Consider the following 27030-nt stretch of genomic DNA (forward strand, 5'->3'; position numbering starts at 1 on the left):
AGGGGGCTAACTCCTCTCCTATTCTATGTACAGCGTTGAGACCCCCAAAAGGCACATCTACATAAAATTCTGAATCGAATGACACCTCATTCATGAAAATCGGTTCACGCGTTTAGGCGCTACGCAGTTTACAAAAAAGGTAACAACAACAACAACAACAACAACAACAACAACAACAAGAAGAACAACAACAATTTCTGAAATTGCAGTTTTTGCTCATTTTCGGCAACTTTTTTCTCAAAACCTATTAGATCTGGGTTGTTGCAAAAAAAATTACACTTATGAAGGAGGGTTTGGAGTAAGATTTAAAGAAAATTTGGGAATTTTATCTTTTATAGAAAAAGAGAAAAAAATTGTCAAAGTTGGGTGTTTTTCAACGTTACGCTTTTTCGTGCACTTTTTGACGATCAACCCTTATACAACTGTCCTACCGGACAGTTTTAATACTTAAATCTGATAGCTCTAAGAGCTGAAAATGTGCTTCAGGTTCGTTCCAGTGGGAATACTGTTCATTAATGCGTTCATTACGTCCAATTAGTTAAATTTATTAATTTAAAATTTTTTTATTACTTTTCTTAAGAGTCAATTTCTTAAAGGAAGATCTTTTTTTTATAAAAATTACTCCTAGCAGTAAATTTTTTTTAAATTTTCAATATTGAGATTCCACGGAAAAATCTGTTTTGAAGTGCCCTGGACCCAAAAGACGAAGTTTTTGGATTTTTTATTGACAGACTTTTAATAAAAGATCTTCACTTGAAAAATCAAATCGGAATATTTTTCTCATTACATAAACAATAAATTATTTTAGAAAGTAAATTAAAATAACATAAAGCTTATACAATTTGTTAACCGATGTTTATATGATGTGATTTTTAGCTGTGAAGATCTAAGAATATATCTTTTCCAAACGGCAGTCCTGCAGTTTTAATTATGAACCCCACGCTTTGAAATGTATATATGAGGTGTTTCATTCATTCTGTGATAATTGTTCTGTCCTCTACTCAGCTCTTTTCTTCTGCCATCTTTTTACATTTGCAATTTGAAAATCTCCTTAACTTTTAACGTTTACTTGTGCTTAATCCAACTGCTGTGGGACTATTCTGCATAATTTCTTTTAATATATCACTTTTAATTTTCTTATATTTTCAGTTACATTTCTTTTTTATTTATCATTTTCTTTTATATGAGATGTGTACTACACATTATAGATGTATATCAGATCTACAATTACCTACTGCTACTACATATACATGCCCGTACTTTTGATCTTCCTTTCTTTGTGTATTTTTCATTAGATATAAGTAAAATGAAGCATTATTATTGTTGATTTTTTCACAACACTGGAGAAGTTAATGTACATCTGCCAATATTGATAATTTTCTCTTGTGAAGGTATTTTCAATAGAATGAACCATATTTCGCTTTTGTTCTTATATATTATTCAACAAAACAAAATAAATAACATTGATATATATATAAATAAACAAAATTCAAATGTAATAACGACAACAAGAGTATCAGTTAATACTTATACAAAAATATTTACATACTTTGGCTTCAGTTCCAGTATAAGCAATATTACAAATATAGCGTTGGGTCGAGATTATATTAATTATAAAAGTATTTTAGTCAGGTTTCCAGTCAGTACTATTATATCACTTTACACTACAGAATTGGCAGATTTACCATCGCTTGAGTTTTTGTCTGCTTTTTGTACAGCAATAGATAGTGAGGAAGCTGCTTTGTGACCATCATCGTCACCGTGGTGATGGCCATGTCCGACACCACCTCCGTGTCCGTGTCCATGACCTAGGCCACCTCCATGTCCGTGGCCATGGCCTAGACCTCCTCCGTGTCCGTGTCCATGTCCAAGACCGCCACCGTGTCCGTGTCCATGACCAACCCCGCCTCCGTGGCTGTGACCGTGACCTACCCCGCCTCCGTGGCTATGGCCATGGCCGACCCCGCCTCCGTGGGAGTGTCCATGTCCAACGCCGCCTCCATGGGAGTGACCATGTCCAACACCACCGCCGTGAGAATGTCCATGACCCAGGCTACCTCCATGTGCATGTCCATGTCCTAAACTACCACCATGAGCATGACCATGTCCTAGACTACCACCATGGGAATGTCCATGGCCTAAACTTCCTCCGTGGGCATGTCCATGGCCGAGGCTTCCTCCATGTGAATGTCCATGTCCGAGACTGCCGCCGTGAGAGTGTCCATGTCCAAGACTGCCACCATGAGAATGACCATGGCCAAGGCTGCCACCATGGGAATGACCATGACCGAGGCTTCCTCCATGAGAATGTCCATGTCCGAGACTGCCGCCGTGGGAGTGCCCATGTCCGAGACTGCCACCATGGGAATGACCGTGGCCAAGGCTGCCACCATGTGAGTGACCGTGACCGAGGCTGCCTCCATGTGAATGCCCATGTCCAATACTTCCACCGTGTGAATGGCCGTGACCAAGGCTACCTCCGTGGGAGTGTCCATGTCCTAAGCTACCTCCATGTGAGTGTCCATGTCCAAGACTACCACCATGTGAATGTCCGTGGCCGATACTTCCTCCGTGGGAGTGACCATGACCAAGGCTTCCACCGTGGGAATGACCATGACCGATGCTGCCACCGTGGGAGTGACCATGACCAATGCTGCCTCCGTGGTGATGTCCATGTCCCAAGTGTCCACCATGATGATGGCCATGCCCAAGATGTCCACCATGTTTGTGATGATGTCCCAAATGCCCACCATGTTTGTGATGGTGTCCCAAATGTCCTCCATGTTTGTGATGATGTCCCAAATGTCCGCCGTGTTTGTGATGGTGTCCTAAATGTCCTCCATGCTTGTGGTGATGTCCTAAGTGACCACCATGTTTATGGTGGTGCCCCAAGTGACCGCCATGTTTATGGTGATGTCCCAAGTGTCCACCATGATGATGGCCATGACCAAGATGTCCGTGATGGTCGTGATGATGGTCTAATTTACCTTCATGGTAATGTACATGGTTTATAGATTCATCGTCAGCATTGTCTACTAAATTTCCTTGGGTACTAATAAAATAAAACATTAATTATTCTATAGTATTAATAAGATACTTGAGCAGTTTGCACACAAAGGAATACTTACTTGGCTACTTCTGCTTTGACATCGGGTAATGCTTTGTCACCTTTAGTAACTGCAATATCTGTTGATTTATTTTTTGCTTTAGACGCGCTGGCAGGTGGCAGCGCAACTAGTGCAGCTATCAGGAGTGGTGTTAATATTAAGCCCTGTAACCAGAGAAAATTTTCAGATTTATATGTATTATAAAATATTCTTTCATAATGTTTATTGTGACACTAGACTGTGGTCAGCTATAATTGTTTATGTAACTAGCGGTCATAGTTGTAGATTTTAATTCAGAATTTTCCGCCAATGTTCCAGAAAAGGATTGCGAAATATTCTAATGCTTCTTAGTTCTGAGTTTCAACTGATGGTAGAATTATTGTGTCGTAGATTTTAGTTTCACTTTTATTCGAAACTTCTGATTTTATATTCTATTTATCTAATGATTACATTATGTTGTTTCATTATGTTTTAAAGTTTAATGTCTTCAACTCTCACAACCTTGTGTTAGATGTTGGACCAGACATTTGTAAGTATTTATGTTTAAATTTTCAATGTCCTCTGTTATTTGAATTAGCTGTGTTATTTATTAATTAAATGACAAGTACAAATACAATTAATTTTTTCTTTTTGATTTTAAGAAACATGAATATTTAAAAATTGATACTTCCATAACAAATTTGATTTTATCAATTATTTCAACATTCATAATTCAGTTTCTTTAGATGGATCAAGAACCCAAAACTATCAGTATGAAAGTTAACGAGCTTGTATTAACGGGTGAAATCATTTTTCAACATTGTGGAACCAATGATGTGTTCGATTTTACCCTTCAGAATTTATTGCACTTGTACCATATCTAGAACTAATAGATTCCAAGTTTAAGAAAAATTCAGAATTTTACAGTACAGGATGCTAAAATTCAACATTATGCTCAACTCTCTCTCTCAACTCTCTCCCTTTGTTTACTGTTAAGTATAGGCTATCACTAGGGTTACTGACATTCCCTTTTAAATTATATGCCCGGAGCTCATCCATAAATTGAAGCCAATCTCAAATGATTTGCTAAGCTTAGTTTCGCGTAAAATAATATGGTTTTATTTATGTGCCTCTATTTCCGCTCTTAAAAACGTTTTTGTGCCTTATTAGTTTCTGCTCCGCTAAAGTTTACTTTGTACTTTTAATAGAATTTTGCATTGTGTAATTAACATTTAAGAATAAGTTTCAGCTTTGGTTGGTCTTAAGAAAAGGCTTGGTTGCAATAAGAAAATATATACATTTTTCTTTTCACGAAAAAAACAAGTCTACAGTAAAAACTACTCTTTTGTTATGTGGCAGAAAGCAGTAATGCTTTCATTGGTAAGTCAAACAACTTGAAGGCATTAGAAGTATTAATTAAAAGCGCTAAAATCATCAAACGGTTATACATGTGTACCGCAAAGTTATTTGTATTTTGTTAATGGGTATGATTCTAGTATTCTAGTCTTGGCTTTGAACTTCACGTAATAGTTGATGAGAAATTTTTTAATGTAATGTGTCTGAGTATCCGCTTCTGTCCGCGACATCTGATCGATTGGACGTATAGCCTACTAGAAAGAAAAGGCTTCGGCTTTTTCTTAGAATAGACAATTCAGTTAAAAGGAATCAGAGATAGCTTCTTTGGGAGAGAGTACTTCTAAAATTGCACGTGTATTGGATTGTGGTATGTAGCCAGAATAATAATCGAATGACGAAGGCTCTTATTCCTTATGAGGAGAAGGATATGAGAGTAACGCAGCAACTGTCTATACGATATTCCGACAAATGCGATTCATAATATGAGAACTTCGGTTGAACTGTAATCGTGTTTAGGGATTAAGAAACTTGGAAGCGAATTGTTTATATTTACTTGTCTAACTTTCTACCTATTCAATTGATAGCAACAACATTGAAAAGAGAGAAAAAGATGGAAGAGTTCTTTAATGAGGGAATTGGACTAGCATCTGACGGCATTCCACCCACAACCTAGAAGTAACAATGACATGGGCTACACCTAAACATCTCTTGAGGTCAGTAGATGTGTGTGAAAAACTTCAAGGAATTTTTTCGAGGAAAATAGTATATTTAAAAAGAAAGCAATCTATTCTTTTGGCAGAGCTTAAGGCCCAATTGCCAATCAGTATATTATTATAATGGTATGACTAAGCGTAATGACCAGTCTTGAAATTCAGTAAACATAATTGGTTACTTTGCTGAGTTCAAAATTATTTAAAAACGTAAACATTGATTAGCAAACCTAATTTTAATTAAACATATATTTGAAAATAGTTTCTTTGATTTTATTGTATCCCTTACTGATCTGGGACTTTCAATAATCATCTGAGGGTGATAAATTAATCATTTTGGTGTAAACATCTGACTTATTTTCCAAATAGGTTTATTAATCTAGTTGTGCACTGAAAAGGCCCTGGACCTACTGAACGCGTTGGATTCATAAAGTTTTTATTATTAAATAACACTCATTCTTTTAATAAATTTCTATATTACTTTTATCAAACTCACTTTCTACTTGTTGACTTCAGCTGTACTGGAAGATATGTGATAACGGGATAAATCTATATATGTTTTCTGTTTTTATGATAATTTTCTGGGCTCTATGAGCGCACAATAACACAAACCAAATCAAGTTTTTTTTATATATATATATGCATAAAAACAAATATTAAAATTAATAATAAAAAATATAATTTATATATGCAGACACCCTCATGCACATTCTATAAACCATAGCACTGTGGAGTCGGTGGAGCCGTAAAATTCTTTTGTACATCCCTGCATCTTAGTCACAGTTAATTGCTTATTTCGTTTAAACTGTTATTAGAATGAAGTGCAAATCATAAAAAATATGATATGAAACATTCATTCAATCCAACTGTCTGCCTTCAAATTTGCTAGATCACTGTGCGATAATGGGAGAGAATGGGTGTTTGACAGTGCACTGAAAAAGGTCCTGGACGACAATAATCTCAGATGTTAAAAAAAAAGCTCGCCCAAAGTTCTATTAATTACCTTGTTTACTGCGTCCACAGGCTGTATGAGGTAATTCCCTCCCACAAATATACATTGGACACATTACAGATGCTTTTATTCTACAACAATAAAGCTGTACTTAAGAAAACTACTATTGATTTTTAGCCACTCCTACTTTGTTTTCATGTCCATTGGTGGCTTCATATCAATGTATCAAATTTAAAATTGAGCTCCCAAGAAAGGCGGTCACTCACACATTCATTAAGATAATTTTGTAGAAAATAATTGTTTACTTATTTTCAAGACAATTCAAAAAAGATAAGTCTACACGAATGAAAAATTTCCCTTTTTTGCCACAAAAGATTTTTTAAATACCAATTATATTATCTTCTGATGGAACCTTTGCTAACCATAGAGTGGTGATACGGGAGCATGCATAATAATAGTGCGCTAAAACGTTTCTGTTACACTAACCCCAAACAGCACATATTAGCCTCACCAGAAACTGGGCATCCTACGAGTTTTTATGGGACAGTCAATTTGAACATTATTACATCTATCGCTAGCCCTCTCCTTTAAGGCGAAATTTTTTGAATACATACGTACGTTTGTAAAAAGTTTTTTAACCTAAACAATAAGGTCGCCAAATGTAGACACAACATTATTTTGCCAGTCCTTAAACGATTTACGGCCAAGTGGAGGTAATGTTATCCGACTTACAAATTCAAAAATGAGATTACAATAAAAACTTCAACTACTTACTCTCATGTTTCCAACTACTGTTGTTGATCGGTTGGACTGGACCACTCAACTGATATTTTGTCCATTCTGATCGCTTACTATATATAAGAATATTGCTACATCAAAAAATCAATCACTTAGACACGGACGAGTATGTCTTAATTTTTTTTCTTATAGAGGGGGGAACACCCTTTTCCACTTGACAATTTGTCGCCCCGCCAACAAACAAATCTTTCGTCAACCCCTACTTATTTGTCTTTAGTTGACACACCTACCTTCTTTAACAATTTTATCTGGAACCTGTATGCAGTTTTCTTATTAATATATTAAATTTCAGTCTTAAAAATTTGTGATTTTAACCTGCAAATTGGAAAAAAGTTTTACCTTTTCTTTCTTCGCTGCTAGTAAGAAGCCACCTTGAAAAATGTTGATTCGTCAAACGTGTAAAATTATGTATTTTATTTTGTTTTTCTTTTACCTGTTTTTAAATTACTCAAACCTCAATATTTTGAAACATTACGCGACGGCAGTTACTAACTTTATAAATTTAATTCTCATTTAGAGATATAAATATCCCCATTCCTGTTTTATCATCATATCTACTTTAAAAATTTAAATTAATTAGACAATTGCCTTGCTTTCTTTTTTCTAAACTGTCATCACGATTTTTATAGTTTGATTGGTTTAGTTTGTTTAAAAAAGAAAAAAAATTGTATTATTTATTACATTTAATTCCTTTCTTCATTATTTATTGTGTGCAGGAAGTGCTTTCATCAATTAGTGATTAGAACCTTTCATCAATGACCACGATAAAAGGTTCAATTCTCTTTAAGATTCACAGCAAGTTTTCATTATTCATTACCAAATTTCTTTTGCTTTCATATTTTGTATCAGTTTTAACTTTGCTACCATTCCTGTAAGTAACATGTGCACAAAATGTAAACTAGATTATTGAAAAAAAAAAAAAAAATGCAATACCCTGAAAGAGTAGATTTACAGAATTGAAACTTTCAGTTTATTTGCCTAAGTAGTAAACGATCAATGGCGTGCTTCGAATGAATGATATGATCGATGTCTCCTTGTTGCATCTCATTACAGGTTTGCTGAAAGTGACAATGCAGCTCTTCTAAGTGGTTTGCTGCATGGAGGAAACTCCTTTTAAACGCCGATGTATTCATAGCATACATACCCATATTCAAGTGGGTTTTAATTGGGAAAACAAGCCGCCTAATGCAAAATTTTTAACTCCTCTTGCAAACCATTCTTGACAGTTCAATATGAGAATTAAAACTGGTCTTAAAATCTGGTATTATTGAGTATTGAACCTGCTGTTGGTAAAGTTCAAAGGTAACCTACACCAAATGCCTATGTCTTTCCATCCTATTTATACCCGCTAAAATGCAGCTAGCATCTTGAGCAGCGAACTTAATTACCGGAATCTCCGTCTTAGATTATTTCTCATCACTAAAGATGATGTGATCCCATTGGATGACTCAATGATATTTCTCTTGGCTCTACTGGAGCCAGACTGATATGAAATCGTGCCACAATTAGGTGCACATTAGGCACAGCCGGTCATTTGAAGGAAGTGACGATCTCTCTTTTTTGGATATCCACATTCAGAACGACCACAATCACTATTCTTGAAGCTCGATAAAATGGTTTCTCTCTTTAAGCATCTAGTGATTTTTCGAAAACATTCGATCAGACAAGTTTTCCACAAAGTCTGTTAACTCCGATTAACTCTTTTCAACTCTTCACTTAGCGGAAGTTAAGTGCTCTTCTTTCTCATAAAATATTTTTGGTAGAATGAACTCATTACAAAAACAAGTTTTCTTTTTTTACTGTTATGATCTTGGCAAACTTCTTCAATTGTTACAATTTTCTCTCCCATTGTAATTCTTCAGTATTAAATTAATAATATTAAATAATAAGTGAAACGTCAAGATTGTAACTTTCTTCTGGTCGTTTTTTTTTCTCACAGTTTTGATACATCAGTGTGAGTGACAGACGTTTTATCGGCTTACTATACATGCACTTTCCAGAAGTCCCTGCATTTCTTTGTTCTTCAATATTGAAACATATTTTTAGATTGGCGCCAGTTGTACATGAATTATATATTTCGGAAGTTATCCGCAAGTGTTTTTTTATTTTATTTACCATTATTAATTTGTCAAAGGCACCAGAGATCATCATCCATAATTCTTGGTAATTCGTAATTCGTTATTTTTAGAATTTAAATTTAGTAAAATTCAATAAAAAAAAAATGTGTTCAACACGTAGTTGTTAACGGTTTGGCCATGGTGACCTAATAATTGATGCGCACTCTGTCCACAAAGAATAAAATATAATTATAATAAAAATTACTTTTAAATATTACCTACACCTTCTACTTTCCAATTCATTGCAATTTACCTCGATTTTTAGAAAATATATTCACTATGTGCTGCAGGATTTATTTTCTCTTAATTAATTTATTCCAAGTATTATTTAATTTTACTTCCAGAAAGATTTGATATATTTCTGTGTTTGTAATTTTTTATTTTTGCTTTATACCGTACGGTTCCAATTCTTGATGAACATTCCTTCATTTCTTATAAAATCAATAATTTTGAACTGAACGGAATTCTTTCTTTTATTCTTTTCGAGCTAGTTACCTGGCAAGACTTGTTTGCTAGAGTCTGCTAGTTAGTAAGTACATACATCTGAGAAAGATAGATAAATGGAAGTCAAATTTCTACACTATCCTCATAAAATCAACCTCTTATGAGGGATGATTATGTGAGACCAGCCAGAAATTTAAAAAACAAAAAATAAACTTAAGTGTTTTGACGGATAAAGTCAACGATATTGTCTCGCATTGAGGATCCCATCTCACTCATTACGATTCCTAGCACAGGAAGAACTTTGGCTAATTTAACTTTTCAGTTCTGTCCATGCTAAAATTTATGGGAAGATGGTTAGTTACCTTTTAACTACGTACAATATCTGTTAATTTATCGGAGTTATTAATTGAACCAATATTTTTGAAGTTTTTCTTTCTCCAAGTACTTAGTAATTTCTCCAATTGCTTTAAGATATTTCTTAAGGATTCCGGTTTTTCACAGTTTATAAATCAAAGAATGAAGTTTTTAATACCCCACTTGGGACAATTTTAACCCAACTAACTCGTGGCAATTTAATTTTAATTTAAATAGTTTTCATTTATAGAAATATAAATTTAGTCTTAAATGGGCTATTGAAACACTTTGCCTGTTATAATTTTCATATAAAACACCTAATAAAACAAAATTTGTTATTAAGAATTCTTTGATAAAGTTTGTAAACACAATTTGGACAACAACGTACCGACGTATTTCATTGTGAGCCACCTAACATAGAGTAATTTAAGTAACCTGATGCAAGTTATGAGCTGCAGAATCATGAATGCAACAGATGTTTGGAGGTGGACCTTAACTTAAACCCAATAATTACTTAGGCCAAAATCTCTTGGCTGCCAGTGGGATCAAAATAATAGAATACTCTTTTCATTTATCCAAAATAATCTCCTTTTTTTTTTGTTTGTGCCCGATTCGCGTTTTTTAAAAATAATAATGGTAAAATAATGTTTTGTAAAGCTCCACTGAAATAATTACAAATATAATAGTTAATCGCCTTATCACTTTCATTCATAATTATTCGGCTAGATCCAGAGAAGATCTTATTTCGAGGAATAATCTTCAAGGTTTTAAAGAACAAGATTAATAATGTTCTTGTAATGATGGTTTTTTTTTATCAAGAAAAACAGTTCCTGTAGAAACTATGTATGCATTTATCACTTCTTTAACGAAGATCAGAAAAGAGAGTCTATCAGATTGTGTGAGTTAACGTTTTTTTTTTTAAAAAAAAAAAAAAAAAAAATGTTTAGACCAATTTGACTCGGAGTTTATCACGTTCTGCATTAGATTTATCTGAAGGAGATTATGTGGTGCGTTAGGTAGAATGTTACGACCATTCGATTGTACGCACATGAGTAAGTATACACGACAGAGCAATGGTATGAATAACAAGAATAAACATCCAAAACGAATTATCAGTCAAACATATAGCTAAGACCTGTAAAATCGGATTAAATGCGTTCCGAATTCCGTCTGGCTACCTAAGTATCATTCCAAAAGTGTTCGAGTTTAGGTATTATTAACAATCCGAAATCTTGTAAGATACTTTTATAATTAAAATTGAATAATAAATAATTTTAGAATTACTTTTCTTTTTTATGGCAGTTGAATTTTAATAAATTTAATGAGGAAAGCCGGTGACCTTCCATCCGGCTTCATTCGTACGCAAGTTACTTAAGAGGAATTCCAACTTCTGGTAAAAGTTTTAATGAGCATCTAGATTGCCAGGAGTTTAGGGCCCTTCTATTTTCTGCGAACGTTTGTTTTTTTTTTTTGTTACTTAGAAGCAGCCCACATAATGTACTCGATACTAGATTAAATCGCAAACACCGCTTAAAATACCATCCGGCTTTATTCGTGGCCTTGTTTACTGTGAGTGGGCATAACCGTCTTCTACGTCCTCAAGGTGCGTCTTGATCACGCCAATTAAGTTAATATGAAGACTATTCCCACAGCTGGGATTGAGGTAATTAATAACTTAAAGAAGAAGAAGACAATATTTACATTTTTTGGAGAGTTATTTGTGTTAATAATCTGATTATAATCTACTCTTAATTCTGTTTACTTTTACTATTATTATTTTTTTTATGCCCAGTAAAAATTAATTTTCCTTTAGTTTACTTTAGGGTAACAACTGCAGTTAGTTGATTAACATTACTAACAGTTAACAGATAAATATTGACTTTTTTTACCCAGATTTCGTTAAAATTTTCAGAAAGCTTTTAACCAAATTAACATTTGAGTTTATACTTTCTTCTAAATTTCCTTTATCAAATTAGCAATAAGTTTAATTTTTACTTTTTTAATGTCCAATTATTGCTATTCTGTCAAATTTTCGAAATTATGGTTTCCTTAAAAATACATATTTCCCGAAACAAAAGAACAAAATATATGTTTAGGGCATGGCCTACTCCCTACTCATATTTAATTTTATCTTCTTACTCAAATGCGACTATTTTTCTTTTTCTCAAGTTAATTTTTCTGAAGATTTACTTCTGAAGTACTCTTTCAGATCAATTTCTAACCTGCCATCTATCTACTTAACGTCAAAACACATCAAAAACATAGCTGAAATCCCAAGTTAAGGAAATTCGGTTAAATGTATTTCTACTTCGATTTTATTTTAGACGTTAATTTTATGGGGGATGAAGTTTTCTCTAAAACTGGTGCATCGATTTTATTTAAGCTTAATACATTAGAAACCTCCAGAATTACTTTTGTGTTTTATTTGTTATACTTTTCAACAAAAATGAGTTTTGATTTCTGCAGAATCAAAATGGTTTAAGCATGAAGTGGGCATGGTCTTTCCCTGTAACCGTTGGTTTTACCTTCGAAAGAACCATCCTCATTTTTTTTTATGACCCATCGCCTTTAAGTTAATTTGTGGAGAAATTCGATCAGCGTTCACGACAGATTTTTATAAATTGGTTTATTGAGGCTCTTGACGGCAAACAGCTATGTACCGTACCCTTTTTCTTTGCAGACCAATATAGCGGAATATAATGCCTCCATGTCTAGTTAGTATGATGGTGTATCTCTTCTTTAATATATACTATTTTTATAGAGGATATAAAATTCCTTGCTTGAAGTTGTTATGGTTTACCTACCTTAACGTATTTAATGTGCCCTCAACGAATGACACAGTTCTTCCACTGTATTAAGAGACTACCTGGAATCACTCACCTCTAGCCTACCTAAAATACTTTAAACATGCAGTAATTATTTTAAGGGCAAAAGTAGACCACTTATTAGCAGACTTTCACCAGCATTGGATGCAATTTCGAAGAGGATAAACCGTCCTAAAACAAATTTTACGTTGGCATCATATTTCAGTTTATATACTTCAACGAAATACACAAAATTTTACTTTAATAAGACGAATAAAGAAAACTATGCGACTGTTCAAATAGAACTACACCTTACCTACGACCTACAACATTATAGCAGTGTGTATGTAAACACAAGTTTTCTTTGATACCAACGCCATTTCTGCACCCAGCCGAAAACTTTTCACTTTTTCAGGTTCGAAGATTGAACATAGTAGATGTTCTGTATTCTCTGGTTTAATCTTCCAGTTCTAAAGAATGGAATTTTAGTACAAAGTCGTTCATTACTTTGCCAACTTTCTCAGATCGAACAGCTATTAGTCTCCTAATTATTTGAAATATGTAGTTGGCGATTGTTAACTTTTTCTTCGTAAGATCGATTTTCTCTTCTTGTTTTGAAGTTAGTATCCCTGTTTTCCAAAATTTACTTTCTGGTCTACTACTAGAAAAAAGGTTCCTATTTGCATTTTGTACTTTTATGCTTTAAATGTCGTTTATATATCTGCTTTAAATGATTTGATCCTATTATTAATGTGTAAGTGTGAATACAAACTTTAGTTGTACTTAGGTTCCACTAACTCTTTCATGGTACAACTTCAGTAACGAGAAGCATGGATTTATAGAATGACTTTTTCAATGAGCCCCTCTATTATAGACATATATTTGAAACGTTTTCTGACAAAAATTTATAATTGTTCCCCGGGAAGTATAAACAAAAGCTCCCCGCAGAAGTTTATAATTATTTTAAACTTCTAGGAACGCCAAAATCATCTATTTGCCTTTTTAGAGATAATCAGCAGAATAAGAAGCGTTATTTTATAGAAGCTTATACCACAGATTTGATAACCTCTTTTTTTAATGGAAAAAGATTCAGGGTGTTGCGAGGAATCAGAGAGAGTGCTTTAAGTTTAAGATTGCCGATAAATGTTTAAGCACCAATCTGACCCAATAAAGAAAAACTGTACATGCAACTAGAGATAACTGCAGAAGTCGAATGTTTCATATGATTTCTAGTTTTTAATTTTGTTGAATTGTTTCTTAAATGCTGAGATTTTCTCTGTCTGTTTTTCGCAATAATTTCATGATTATTTGATTATGTAAATGGAATAATTTCCCTTGTAAATCAGTGAAACTGTTGGATTTCTTGAGATTCCCATGTGAATCTATTGTTACATATTGCGTACAGCACTTTGACGTTTGTAAACAGCAGAACTTGAGTGTAAGAGCTTGAGTGTATGGAATTGACAAGTTAAACTCAAATAATTGCATTCATCATCAGCTAACTACCTACAATAGTAAGCCTGTGTCTATTGAGTTAAAGTTGTAGCCGTCTAGCCCAAAAATTAATTTCGTGTGGCTGGGTATCCCGTAGAGAGTTCGCCACCTCTGACTAAGAATTAGCGTGGGAGTCGGTATCGTCGGCTTCAAGGCAATGTTTTCCCACAAGAAACCACTATATTCGTCATCGTTCAATGAGCTGAAGAGGTAGCTAAGAAGAGAATTTCTAAGCGTAGCACGATTGCATTTGAAACTAGTATCTCCGGCAAACCATCCCATGGAGGTATCAATTAGCTAACAACCCATTCTTCTATTTATATTGTTATTATTTTTTGACGCAAGAAATTCACAACTACAATCAGGAGTTCATTAGATCTTCTGCTAAGAACTCGGATGGACAAGATTCTTGTGGTGCTTGAATTCATTAGCAGAAATTTTGTTAAGCTTAAGACTAGCGGCATTCCTTCGTTTCAGTTTTAGAGGATGTTGCTTGAGATGTTGAGGGAAGACAATGTGAAAAGCGATAGGGTAAAGGTAGAATAGATTTTGTGAACTTTTAACTAACGCTTTTTTTTGAATTATTTTCTATAGTTTCACACAACGGTTTGTTTGTTAGTTTTTTTTTTTTTTTTTTTTTTTGTCTTGCAGAGGGTCCTAGAGGAGGAAGGAAATGTAATCGCCATTTCTCCGTTGGGCAGTTTGAATAGAAAACTTTTAAATTAAAATTATATTTTTCATTATTTTGACGTTGGAAATCTTTTGAAGTTTCTTTAAAAATTTATAGATTTATGGATAATATTAACTGATTTTTTCTTTTATTTATGTTGCCAAATTTGAAAATAGTTTCAAAACCGAAATATTTATTGTGAAAATTAATATTTACTGAAATTGTGACACTTCAAGAGAGAATATTTTTCAATATTAATTCGGATCGCACAAAAATAAAATCACATTGAACATTTTTAATGTACGATAAATAAAAATAATGCAAATACTTTGAGCTCATTTTTATTCTTAATTAATATAAAAGAGAAAAATACATAAAGATGAAAATAAAAAATTGGTTCCATTGAAGCTTATATTTAAGCAGAAATGTTTTTAGACTTAATCAATCAATTTTCCAAATATCTAATAAATTATTAACTCCATTTTAATGTTACCATTAGTCAAATGATTTGCACCTAAAAATGCTGTTGTGTAAATTTTAAATTCTTAGGCTATAAAATCAAATATCTTCCTAGCCTTATGTGATGAGCTGAAAATATTTGTTTTACAATTCTTTTCTCCTTTGCAGTTCTGATAATTGATTCTGCAGAACTATTTTAAAATTGACTTTTTAAATTTATACTAAATATCGTAAATTGTGCAAATTAAAGACTCTTCAAATTTCTTAGTAGTAACCCTGAGTACAATTTATCTTTACAATCAGTTTCGAACTAGCCGAGGAAGTCAGTTCCTGTACTTGGAGAACTTAGTGGATGAAGTAAATAATAATTTATATCACACTAAGGTTTCCACAAAATATTTGCTTTTGCAAGTAATATTCCTGTACATATCATGTACATAATGTAAATATTAAAAGTAATTCCAGTAACTGAACTTAGGAACAAAGAATTAGAAAAAATAATGTCTTAAAATAGTTGAAGTTCTGGATTTTAGTTTATTATAGTACAAATTATAGGCACAATGGGAAAGAAATGCAAGAAGTGAGACATAAATGAAGCTGCAACTGCAAGCAGCTTAGTGCCTGTTTTTGCAATTTAACATATTGGACCAATAGATTGTCTGAAGCTGTTCTCTGAAAATAAATTTGTTGCTGGTTAAATACCTTATATACCAATATATTAATTATACAATTATATTTATATATAAGGCAATCTAGGAATAGATAATAAATAAATTATCTGAATAATTTCAGTTTCAAGTCTAGAAGCAGGTTAATCCAATTAAATTTACAAATGAATTTTTATTACCAGCATTCGGTATACAAGTAATTTGTGGGATAAAGGTAGATTTCAATAATTATTTTCTAATGCGTCATCTTTAAATAATTTCTCCATAACTCTTTGTTCTCTATTTTAGTTAAAATCAGATTAATGATCTGATAACAACCAAGTGCACAGTCGGGCAAACCTTTGACAATAAAAGTAAAGATGATAAAATGAATCTTTTAAAAATGAATTTTTACTATTCAGCCAAACTAAGAGACGAGATTCCAAACTACCACAGAGAGGAATTTTTAACTGGATCTATATCCTGAATTATTAATATATTTCCAAGAGAAGATGTCACTTCATCTCGTAAGTAGATTTTTTCATAGATTTAGGTATTCCTTGAAATGTCATCCCTATTAATAGAGTGAAAGATTTAATGGGAAACCAATTATAATGATTTGAGTCTGTTGGAATGATGCTTGATAAGCGATCATTGCTCATTTTCAGGAAGTTATACTAGCCAATCTAGGAATTGATTTAAAAAATAAATAACTATATATCTGAATAGAAAATGTTCGTTTCAAGTTGAGAAGCATACTGGTACTGTACTGATTTTAAAAATTTTATGCGGCTTCCTAAAAATTCAAGATTGGTGCAGCTAATATTTTACTGAGAAATAAAAGAAAACTTTCGGTGTAAGTCTTAAATAATCAAATTTACATGAATTTAATTAGAATTTTCTTAGAAATTTTCAAAACAGAAGCATCTTTTTTAAAAAATAATTTATTTAGTAATTGTTAAAAACAAAATAATTACTTTAAAAGAAATAAAGTTTAAAAACAAATATAATTTACATAGTTTTAGTATATTTTAATTTTTTTTTTTGTATGTCTAATGAATCACTGAAAAAAAATGAGAGTAAAGTTTTGCAAAGTTAGTGAAAGCCCTGTGGGAAGGGGCTTAATTTGAATAATTGAAGTTGAAGATAACTTGGCTTGAGGGTAAGGATGGAATGTGTGTGCAAGTGGTCGGCATAATAACTTGGCTGCTTGATAAGATAAAGATGGCTAGAGTTCACCCTTTGTACATCCCGAGTGTCTTTTTTGCTCTATTTTTTTTTTGTATTGTTTAATAAACCGTACACCATACTACGCTTTTTTACAGTTATCAAACTTATTAACATTCATTCTATGAAAATGTAACATCTTTTGATTAATGAAGCGATATGTTTACAAAGTTTCGCTTCGTAAATAATAGTAACTATTTCGTAATTATATTTTGGATTTAATTATATCTTTTTTACTTGTTTTCCTTATCCAACCTTGAGTTTTTTTTTCACTTTATTCTGAAAGTCTTAAAACTTCTTTATATTGTTATTAATATTGGTATCATAAGTATAATAATTAGAAACCTAAAACATTTTTCTATTTGAACTAAAGTCCTTTAAAAAATATTTTAAAAACGACTTAATTATATATTATTTTTTCACTTGTAAGTAGCCATAATAAAGCTTTCTAACTAAAGAAATTTTATTTTTGGATTTCAATAAAAGAAACAAAAAATCTCATAATTTAATCTTAGCCCCTAGGTCTGTTTTCATTATCAGCCAACTCGTTGATCCCGTCTTTACCTTAAACATGAAATCTAATTTAATTAGATCGGCCTATTTTTTTTATTTTAATGATGGCCTGGGCTACATGACTCTTGTAGCCCAATATGTCAAAATGTCATTTCTGTCCAGTGACAGTACGTCTTAGTAGAAAGTCAGTACGTTCAAAGGTTGTTTCTTGCCAACTGCCGTGTAAAATGGGGAAATCTACAAATTAACGAACGGAAATTTCATTTAGTTAGAAGGATTTATGCGAAAAACGGCTCCAATATATTTTTCTTCAAAATACACTCATTGCATATGTTTAAATAAAACTTCTATTTAATGGATTTTTCCAGGAATATCCTTCTTATGGTAGTTCTAAGATGGTAGCCGTTAGCTCCTTTAAAAATGTTACTTGAATGTAACATTCGATCAAATTACCAGTTCAATAACCATAGGGATTAAATATATTGGTAAAATTCCAAATTTGAAGGGTAACACAAGTACAGTTTAATGAATAGAATAAGTTTTGAGAGCTCTTCATACTTTCAAATCCATGCTTTGTAAGTGAACTGTGGAATTAGAATTTAGGGTTTAAATGCTCTCATCCCAGCATTTTAAGAAATAATGTGTAACACCGAATAACACTGCTTAGGTATGATCTAAGTGGTGAAATTTTAGTCAAAATAATTCCTTTATATTTGCGTAAAAATGTCTATGTTGCAGAAATACAGTAATTTTTATTAGGAAAGCAAATTTATTTTATAAATCTGATTCATTCAAGATATATTCGTTTTAGAATGCAGTACTGCGAAAACTTAACTGTTTAAATTTTACTTTCACTCTTCTAAACTGTCTAAACACTCTTTTGAGTAACATTTAGCAATAATTCCACTAAAATCAATTAGGAACATGACTTTTTCTCTCTAGAGACGAAAAGTTACTGTATTCTCTAGAGAAGGAATTTATTTCACTGGTGCCAAGCTGGAATAATTCCCCTTTCCTGTCACCGTGGATGATAAAAAATGCACGAGTGTGAAATGAACGCGCTAAAAGCTGCTTCATTTCGTCGTAAAATGAAAACATGTTTATAAAACATCAATTAGTGTGGCGAAACAATATTTTGGTGCCGCAGGTCTCCTATAGTTAGACAGTAAACAACTTTTTCGCATACTTTATCTAAATTTTATAGCTTAGTTCCTTTATTTTTATAGCTTTTTCCCGCAACTATCTCAGTATGATGTCCGCAATATGCTTTCTACACAATAAATTGTGCTCTCTGATGTAATATATAGTTAGTTCATCGCTTACTGCTTCCGCTGGAACTCACTCAAGTTCAGCTATGTAGAAGTAAGTATGCGTATGTTTCAGTCCACTCTCTTATGTAATAGAAATCTGTAACAGGCACCTTCAAAATTTAATAACAGCCATCTTAAATAGTTGACTTCTTTGCAGTAAACCCACTGGTTTTGTACTAACAGAATAGAATAAATATTTAATATGATAAATATCTACATAAAATAAATATAGAAATATAAATGTATAATACATTTCAACCTTCTTAACTAAGAGAAGTAAGAGAAAAGTTAGGTGAGGAAGATTGGAATGCAGGGAAAAAGTAGGAAAAACCTGCAGCTAAGTTTTGTACTGTGGTTACAAGCGTTCGAGGTCCATGCGTATATATACTATAATTGTGTATTACTTAGGCTTTATTTTAAGTTGAGTTGTTTCTGCTTCCTTATGAACGTTCTTTATTCAATAAAAAATATGAATAATGTTGAGTTATACATTGAACTATTACAGTAATTAATTTTTGTTTCTTTAATTCTTATAATTTGCAAAGTCTGTCAAATTATGAACTTCTCTAACGGCCTAAGACCATGGAAGATGTTTCTACTTTTTAATCATCTAGTGTATTTTTCTTTATAAAAATACAATCTTTAATGTCTTTTAAAATGATACTATTTTCTGAGATTGCTTTGTAATTGTATTTTATTATTATTATTGATTAAAATTTGACTATCACCAGAAATGCTTATTTTTAGACTTCCAAATTACTGAAAATGTTTTTAATATGTAAGATCCTTTTGAGGTGATATTTGTGTAAATAGCTGTCTAAAAAACAAACATCGCTTATAGCAACAATATCGTGTTTCTGTATTTTCTTTCTTTCAAATGTATTGATGTTCAAATTAAAAACAATTTTCTAGTACAACTTCTTTACTAAAAATTTAAAAAAAATGGTCAAAGTGGATGTTTTTTATCGGTACGCAGTTTTTCAAGATCACCCCTTGTCCTACCAGGCAATTTTAATAAAGAAAGCAGGAAAAACAAAACGTCAAAGAATAGCACAAAGACTGCCTTTTTCTTTGGGGGCTGGTATAAAGTTACAGAAAAATGGGAATCATGAAAATGGTCACAATTAGGCCAGGTAAAAAATAATAAAAAAGCAGATTTCAATTGTTGTGGGCGGTTAAAAAATAAATAAAAATTGGTTTGTTATAGCAATATGGCGTATGACAAATTCGATTAGACCTGGACTTTCAAATAAATGAAATTTTCATGGAACTTAGTATTTTTGAAACGGAAAAATCGCCAAAAACCATCATTTATTCTATACAATGGCACTTTTCCTGAACTATATATTTTGAATTTAACTCAAATATTTATTAATTAAATTATAAAAAAAAAAAGAAGCAGAAAGAAATAATTCTGCTATTTCATATAGTTAATTTTTTATTATGACTTTTTAGCATAAATTTTTTTCCCTGCATTCCTGTAATTAACACCTCATTACTATTGAATTCTACAAAAGTATCTTGTTATTTGGAAATAACTTATTTCAAGAAATTCATTTCAAAACGGTTATTAAATATTTGAAATCATAAATTGTATCTTCATTCATCGAAGTAGTACCATTTCCTCATTCAAGAAAATTTTACAATGCAAATAGTGGTTAGAGAGAGTCGTATAAGTGTAACATTTGTCTTTTTCACATGCATTAAGTGCATTTGTTCCTTATATAGCAAGTTTTTATTTATTTTATCTTATTTTGATGACTTTTTTTACCGTTTCTTTCATCATTTTAAACACTCATTTTTGGTTCAATTCTAAGGGTCGTTTGAAAAGTCCGTGCAGCCAGAGAGATAGCACTACTGGCGCGTATCGAGGTTATGTTTAGTTAGTAGCATCTCTTGGAAGAACACACACCAAGTTTCAGCCAGATCGGTCTATTTCTTTGTGTTTGGCATTCGTTTGAATCAAGGAAGTCGAGTGATTTTCAAAAAATGGACGAAAAAGAATTTCGTGTGTTGATTAAACACTACTTTATGAAAGGCAAAACACCTCAGGAGACTAAAGAGAAGCTTGATAAACATTATGGTGACTCTGCACCTTCGATTAGAACAGTTTATAAGTGGTTTCAAAATTTCGGAGTGGCCATATGGGTACAAGTGACGCTGAACGTTCTGGACGCTCTGTTGAGGTTACTACTCCAGAAATCATTGATAAAATCCATGATATGGTGATGGATGACAGAAGAGTGAAGGTGCGTGAGATTGCTAGTGCTGTGGGCATCTCGAATGAACGGGTACATAATATTTTGCATGAACATTTGGACATGACAAAGCTATCCGCAAGATAGGTGCCGCGATTGCTCACGCTTGACCAAAAACGAAATCGTGTGAAGTGTTGCAAGGACGGTTTGCAACTGTTCCAGAAGAATCCGCAGGACTTTAAGCGTCGTTTCGTCACTGTGGATGAAACATGGATACATCACTACACTCCTGAGACCAAAGAACAATCTAAACAATGGGTTACCAAGGGGGAATCTGCGCCAAAAAAGGCGAAGACCGTTCCTTCGGCCGGAAAGATTATGGCGACTGTCTTTTGGGATTCGCAAGGAATAATCCTCATCGACTATCTGGAAAAGGGTAAAACTATTACAGGTGCATATTATTCATCGTTATTGGACCGTTTGAAAACCGAGCTGCAAGAAAAACGCCCACGATTGGCCCACAAAAAAGTCCTTTTCCATCACGACAACGCACCAGCTCACACCTCAGCAGTTGTGGTCGCAAAATTAATGGAAATAGGGTTCCAACTCGTTTCACATCCCCCCTATTCTCCAGACTTGGCTCCCTCGGACTACTATTTGTTCCCCAATACGAAGAAATGGCTGGCGGGAAAAAGATTTTATTCAAACGAGGAGGTGATTGCAGAAACGAATGGCTATTTTTCAGACTTGGACAAATCCTATTATTCGGAAGGGATCAACAAACTAGAGTATTGAGAATACTAATTATAGTGGGATTTTGGGTGCCGAGAAAATCGTACGTTTTTCAATAGCATCATTTTATTAAGGTATAAATGAATAAATATTTAAGTTAACTTACTTTTATGTACTAATTTTAAGTTTTATAAGAATTGAACTATTCAATTGCTATAAGTTAAGGTTTTTGAGTGCACTTGTTCGATTTTTTTAAAGTAGAATCGGGGAGCTATTTTAAGTTTCCTATTTTTAATGTCGGAAGAAGTTAAGGGCTTCATAATTCAGAATGGATTGACCAATTCAGTACATAATTGATAAAATTCCCCACACTTGTGTTCGTAAGTAATTTAAGAAACGGTTGTCAGTATTCCCTAAAGGCTGGAAATTCAATTAGAATTATTTTATTATTTAACAGACTGGAGGAAGTGTACACTTACTTTACACAAAAAACATTTTATTGTACATCCGGCAAATATCAATTTCTTGCTTATAAAAACTATGTAGTTATCAGAATCGCTATCCCAGGATGGTCGTTATTGGATCCCTAGACCATTGGATGGATATTTTAATAATATTACAGTTTATTAATTTGAAAACTACTTCTCAGAAAATTCTATAGCAAATGTAAGTTTAAAAAGTAAAGAAGATACTTTAATATCAAAAAATGTCCTACTTCCTTTAGATTGCGTACAAACGCCTGCAGCTTGGTTATATTATTGATTATGAAAAAGTTGATTTTTAACATTACCGTTCATATTGAGTTAGACTGTTGCTTGCTCGTACCGAACAGGCAAGGAGTCTACTTGGCTGTTGAGGTTCTCTGACTACGAAAACAGTCGAAATTTTTTTTTGGTTGTGGGAACGAAATAGTAAGCACGAAAAATCATGTAAGTTAAAATTAGTAATTTTTGTAGATTGTATCATAACTTTTGAATCCGATTTTAATCAGAATATCAAAACGAAAATTCTGTTATCTATTCATTTGGTGGGATTTTATTGGTTCTGCCCTCTTCAGCACCCTCCACCGCACCTTACATCTTGTATAGAGTTGTAAGAATGTCGAATTTGATGCGATTTAGACAAAATAATTATGAGATTTTCACAATTTTTTCGAAAATGGTTTAACAATTTTATTTAACTTTTCTAAAATTACAACATCAATAATTTTGATCGTAGCGTTGCAGTAGTGTGCAACACAACTACATTCTACCTGGAGGTCATAATCCAGTCTAACACGCGGGCTCGCTTTCACTTCTGTTAGTTAAGGGTAACTAAATGTTTAGTGGAATGCGATATTAGAAAAAACAAAAAATTACAACTAAGATAGTAATGATTACAGTAAGATAATAGCTCCATGAAAGGGAACTCAGATTTCTTTTTGCTCAAAATATTCTCATTGGTTGGTATTTTCAATAATAGTTATACGTTTTTCACTTAGTACTATCCAAATGGTGTCTCAAATCATTCTACGATGGTTTCAAACGTAGGTCTTAGTTTCTAAATTGCAAAGGAAGTGACGGTAAAGACAAATCCACTGCAAATGCAAGACCTAACCTGTTAAATCCAGATAAAAATGTCACACAAAAAGAGAACAGGAAAACTGCCAGATAATTAAACAATCTTAGGCTGGACGGCGCCTCATTGACATGTACGATCTCATGTGTATCTCACGTAACATGTGATCTCTCTTGCCTGCCGTTATTATTGTCTTTTCAATCAGGTAGGTTCTCCTTTTTTGTTACAAGTATTGGTTATTTTTTAAAGATTATGTACACTTACAGCCCCACTTCAACAACAACATGTCATTTCTTTCATTGGTCCAGAATTGATGCAACGAATCAAATCTCCTACAAAATCTGGATATGTTACTTTGCGAACTAATTCCTTAAAATGAACTTCCAGTTATAAAGTAAAATGTGTGATTATATTAATTATACATTATTAATAATGATAAAATAAATTGCAAATATAAAGTAAATCGGTAGAGCGGAAGTGCCTCTTTATTGAATAAATTTTACGATATCTTGCAACACTTCTGTGGACGTTTAAAGAAACTTACATAAATTGTGTAAGTCAAAAGTTATTGTGATAGTCAAATGAGCGTTCAAATTTTTTACTTACGTCTTCATCATTCCTTAAAAAGCAAACATTTCTATTTTCTTTAATTATCTTTGTGACTTTTATCCCTGTAACTTTATTTCCGATCTCAGATAAAGATTTTCAGATAATGCCGATATGAATATGTTCTGTTTAAGTCATTAAATAGTTGGTGGTATTTAAATTACACAATATTTTTGTTTGATTACCTTGCTGTTTTAAATATTTAAACATTTTGAATTTTCTTTTGTCTTTTTTATCAGAAACTACTTGAAATTGGACTAGAAAAATGAATTTCCATCTCTCTTGTGGCTCTCCTAACTTTCAGTGTTTTTTCCCTAGATTTTTGGCGTTCGCAAGAAGTGTAGTGCTTTTATATGTGTGATAATTTAACTAGTTTCCCTTTTTACTCGCTAACTCTTAGCAGTTGCACATATCAACTGCCTCTGCTGAGAATTGTGTGAGTGAGTGATTGTTAGTCTGGGATAACCGCAGGTCGCGAAGATCTCTGAATTAGTGGCAAGCCTCTGTGGTAGATTAGTGTATTGGCCACACTATAACTATAGAAGTAGTTCTGAAGAGCCCTAGAGCGAAAGCAAAGAGAATTACTCTCTTTCTGTTTTGTGAGTGGGGAATATCAATATAAGGCAGTTGATTCAGGAGCGTAAGCATTATTCCATCATTTGCAAGTTAAGACTACTATCACCTATTTTTATTTTCAGACGCGTAAGTTTATCATTAAGTAACCTCCAAACATCGGATGAGCTCTCTATAGTAGCCTCAACCGCAAAGCTCATGTTTAAAAATAGTTATAGTTATCATTAGTCAGTCTTATTGAAATTTACTTTCGTTTAGTTTTTTGGTTTCAGCAAAGAATATTCTAATGTGTTACCATTTGGCAAAAAAAATGGTCTCGAAACCTAGTTTACTTGCAGTACAATCAATTTATCTTAAAAAGGGCATTAAACTTTGTAAATAATTACTAAATTTTTCCCTACAACCACACACAGATCCTGATTATCTTCTTAGGGTCTGCAGAAAAAATGCCTCATTCATTCTCCTTTGTTATGATGGCTTTAAAGTAATGGAAAAAAAGTCACAATTTCGGTTAGGTATAAAAAAGTAACAATTCAATTGTAGCGGCCTGTTAAAATCTTACATTAAAGTCAAAATACAATTTTTATATACTATTTTTTGTCTACTTTATATGCATGAAATTAGCATAATCCTAATGTGAATATCTATTTCAAATAAATATGAAAGATATTTTTTTTATTTAGTTATTTAAAGCCTAAAGCCCTTGTGTGACTTCAATATTTTTATTTTTACTTCCTTGATGTGTACACTACAACTAGCATTCCATCACAATAATTACACTCTATTCTTGTCAGATTTATTAAATTAAAATGCTTGTACCAAGTATTATTTTTAGTTGCCCTTTCTCCATAATAAGAAAGAAAGAATTGCTGTTGTGATTTACATTTTACCGGAAGAACATCTTTTAGAATCCCTTGAGTTTAAACAAAATGGTTTGTAACAAAATAACCGTTATTTCTTGATTGCCATATGTGACTTGAAAAGAACTTAAATTGCACTTTCATGGATATGTAAAATGTCCCAACCAAAGGAAATATTGCAAGTTTATTATTTGACTTAGACGCTACTATCAGAAGCGACAATAAAATAAATATCGATCAGACCAAACTAAATCAATTACTCAGCTTGTAGGATCTCTTCGAAAATGATTCCAACGATTTGCTTTAAAATTCGTAAGGTCGTTTTATATGTTAAGAGGAAATAATGTAATAATAGCTACCTTTTCGCGGAAAAATTCTTTTAAAAGAGTTCTGGGAGAAAAAAAAGGTTAGTTTTTCTTTAATGTGTCATCATTACAGTTCAATGTACACCAACAATTTATCCAACTGCATTTCTAATTAAAAAAAATTCGGATGGTCAATATTAGCCATTTACTAAATTAAATTTGTTTTTTAGCGACTTTTAAATTCTAAAATTTCAAGTTAGGACAAAATTTGCGGTAAAGATTTTATGGTAAAGTCGTGAGAATAACCATACATCTAACAATTTACTGAATTAAGTTCGTATTTTTAAGCTGAATAAATAATCTTTCTTATCCTTTGAACTCAGATAAGATAATAAAACAAACAGCGGTAGAGTACATATTATAAATTTTTTAAAATATTATCTGGTGATTGGTCATATTATCATAAATGTTGGCATTTAACGCCAAGATGTAGGTGTAAAGCTTCAATTTATTTAATAAAATTGCCTCTCGACGTAGTTCTGAACTGAGGATTCAACTGTGGTATTCTAAACACTTTGAGAAATAAAAAGGATTTTTTTACTGAAATTGTGGCCGTTTCTTTCCTACCAAACAAATAAATGATGTATATTTCTTATAGAACTCAAGCACTGATCCCGTTAGAGGGTACTTGAAACAACTACTGCCATTGACAGCCATAATAAAGCTGTTAATGTTGTTGTTAAAATAACTTCATAAAGCTGTTCAATGTAAAGAGCTGAAGTTGTAAAGCTAATGCCTCAAATGAATTTTATAATTGCCTTCTAAATAAAGTACTCCATAATCTTTTAGTCTGAGTAGCAATAATCAGGAAAATTTGGCCCTTTTCTCTTACCTTGCCCATTGTTAACTTAAGAAAAGTTTAGTTGTTGAAGTCGTGTCACCTTTCATTGGGAGACATCTATAAATGCAGATATTTTGAAGATGTATCAGGAGGGCTAAATGAAATGCCTTCAAATAATTCATGTTTTTAAATACATTTATTAAGTATGATTGTAGTAAATAAAAATAAAAGCATTCCCATCTAAATATTGAAGTTCATTTTACTATTAGGACCACTTTCTTGTTAACTGATTAAATAATTTAAACTTGGTCAAATTTCTACATGTAAATTAAGAACGCACTACCCTTAGTACGAAAATCAATTTTTATTTTATGAAAATCTGAAATTTGTTAAAGCAAAAGAAGTACTGTTTTGCTC

General features: G+C 32.5%; 2 protein-coding genes across 2 annotated transcripts in view; one reads left to right on the forward strand and one right to left on the reverse strand.

Moving 5' to 3' along the window:
* The window catches only part of stg1 (stargazin-like protein), a 338187-nt gene that overhangs the window by 103259 nt on the left and 207898 nt on the right, over positions 1-27030 (forward strand). The gene's annotated exons all lie outside the window — the stretch shown is intronic.
* Positions 1116-27030, reverse strand: part of LOC141450184 (uncharacterized) — a 59117-nt gene continuing 33202 nt past the window's right edge. Inside the window, exons 2-3 of the mRNA XM_074120338.1 lie at positions 3129-3271; positions 1116-3052 (exon numbers count right to left, since the gene is read on the reverse strand). Of these exons, the coding sequence (XP_073976439.1) occupies positions 1660-3052; positions 3129-3271 (1536 nt within the window). The 3' untranslated portion in view covers positions 1116-1659. The remainder of the gene's footprint in view (positions 3053-3128; positions 3272-27030) is intronic.

Source organism: Rhodnius prolixus, unplaced genomic scaffold (genome assembly GCF_049639745.1).
Source record: "Rhodnius prolixus isolate KJV_2025 unplaced genomic scaffold, Rpr scaffold_2, whole genome shotgun sequence".
Lineage (NCBI taxonomy): Eukaryota > Metazoa > Arthropoda > Insecta > Hemiptera > Reduviidae > Rhodnius > Rhodnius prolixus.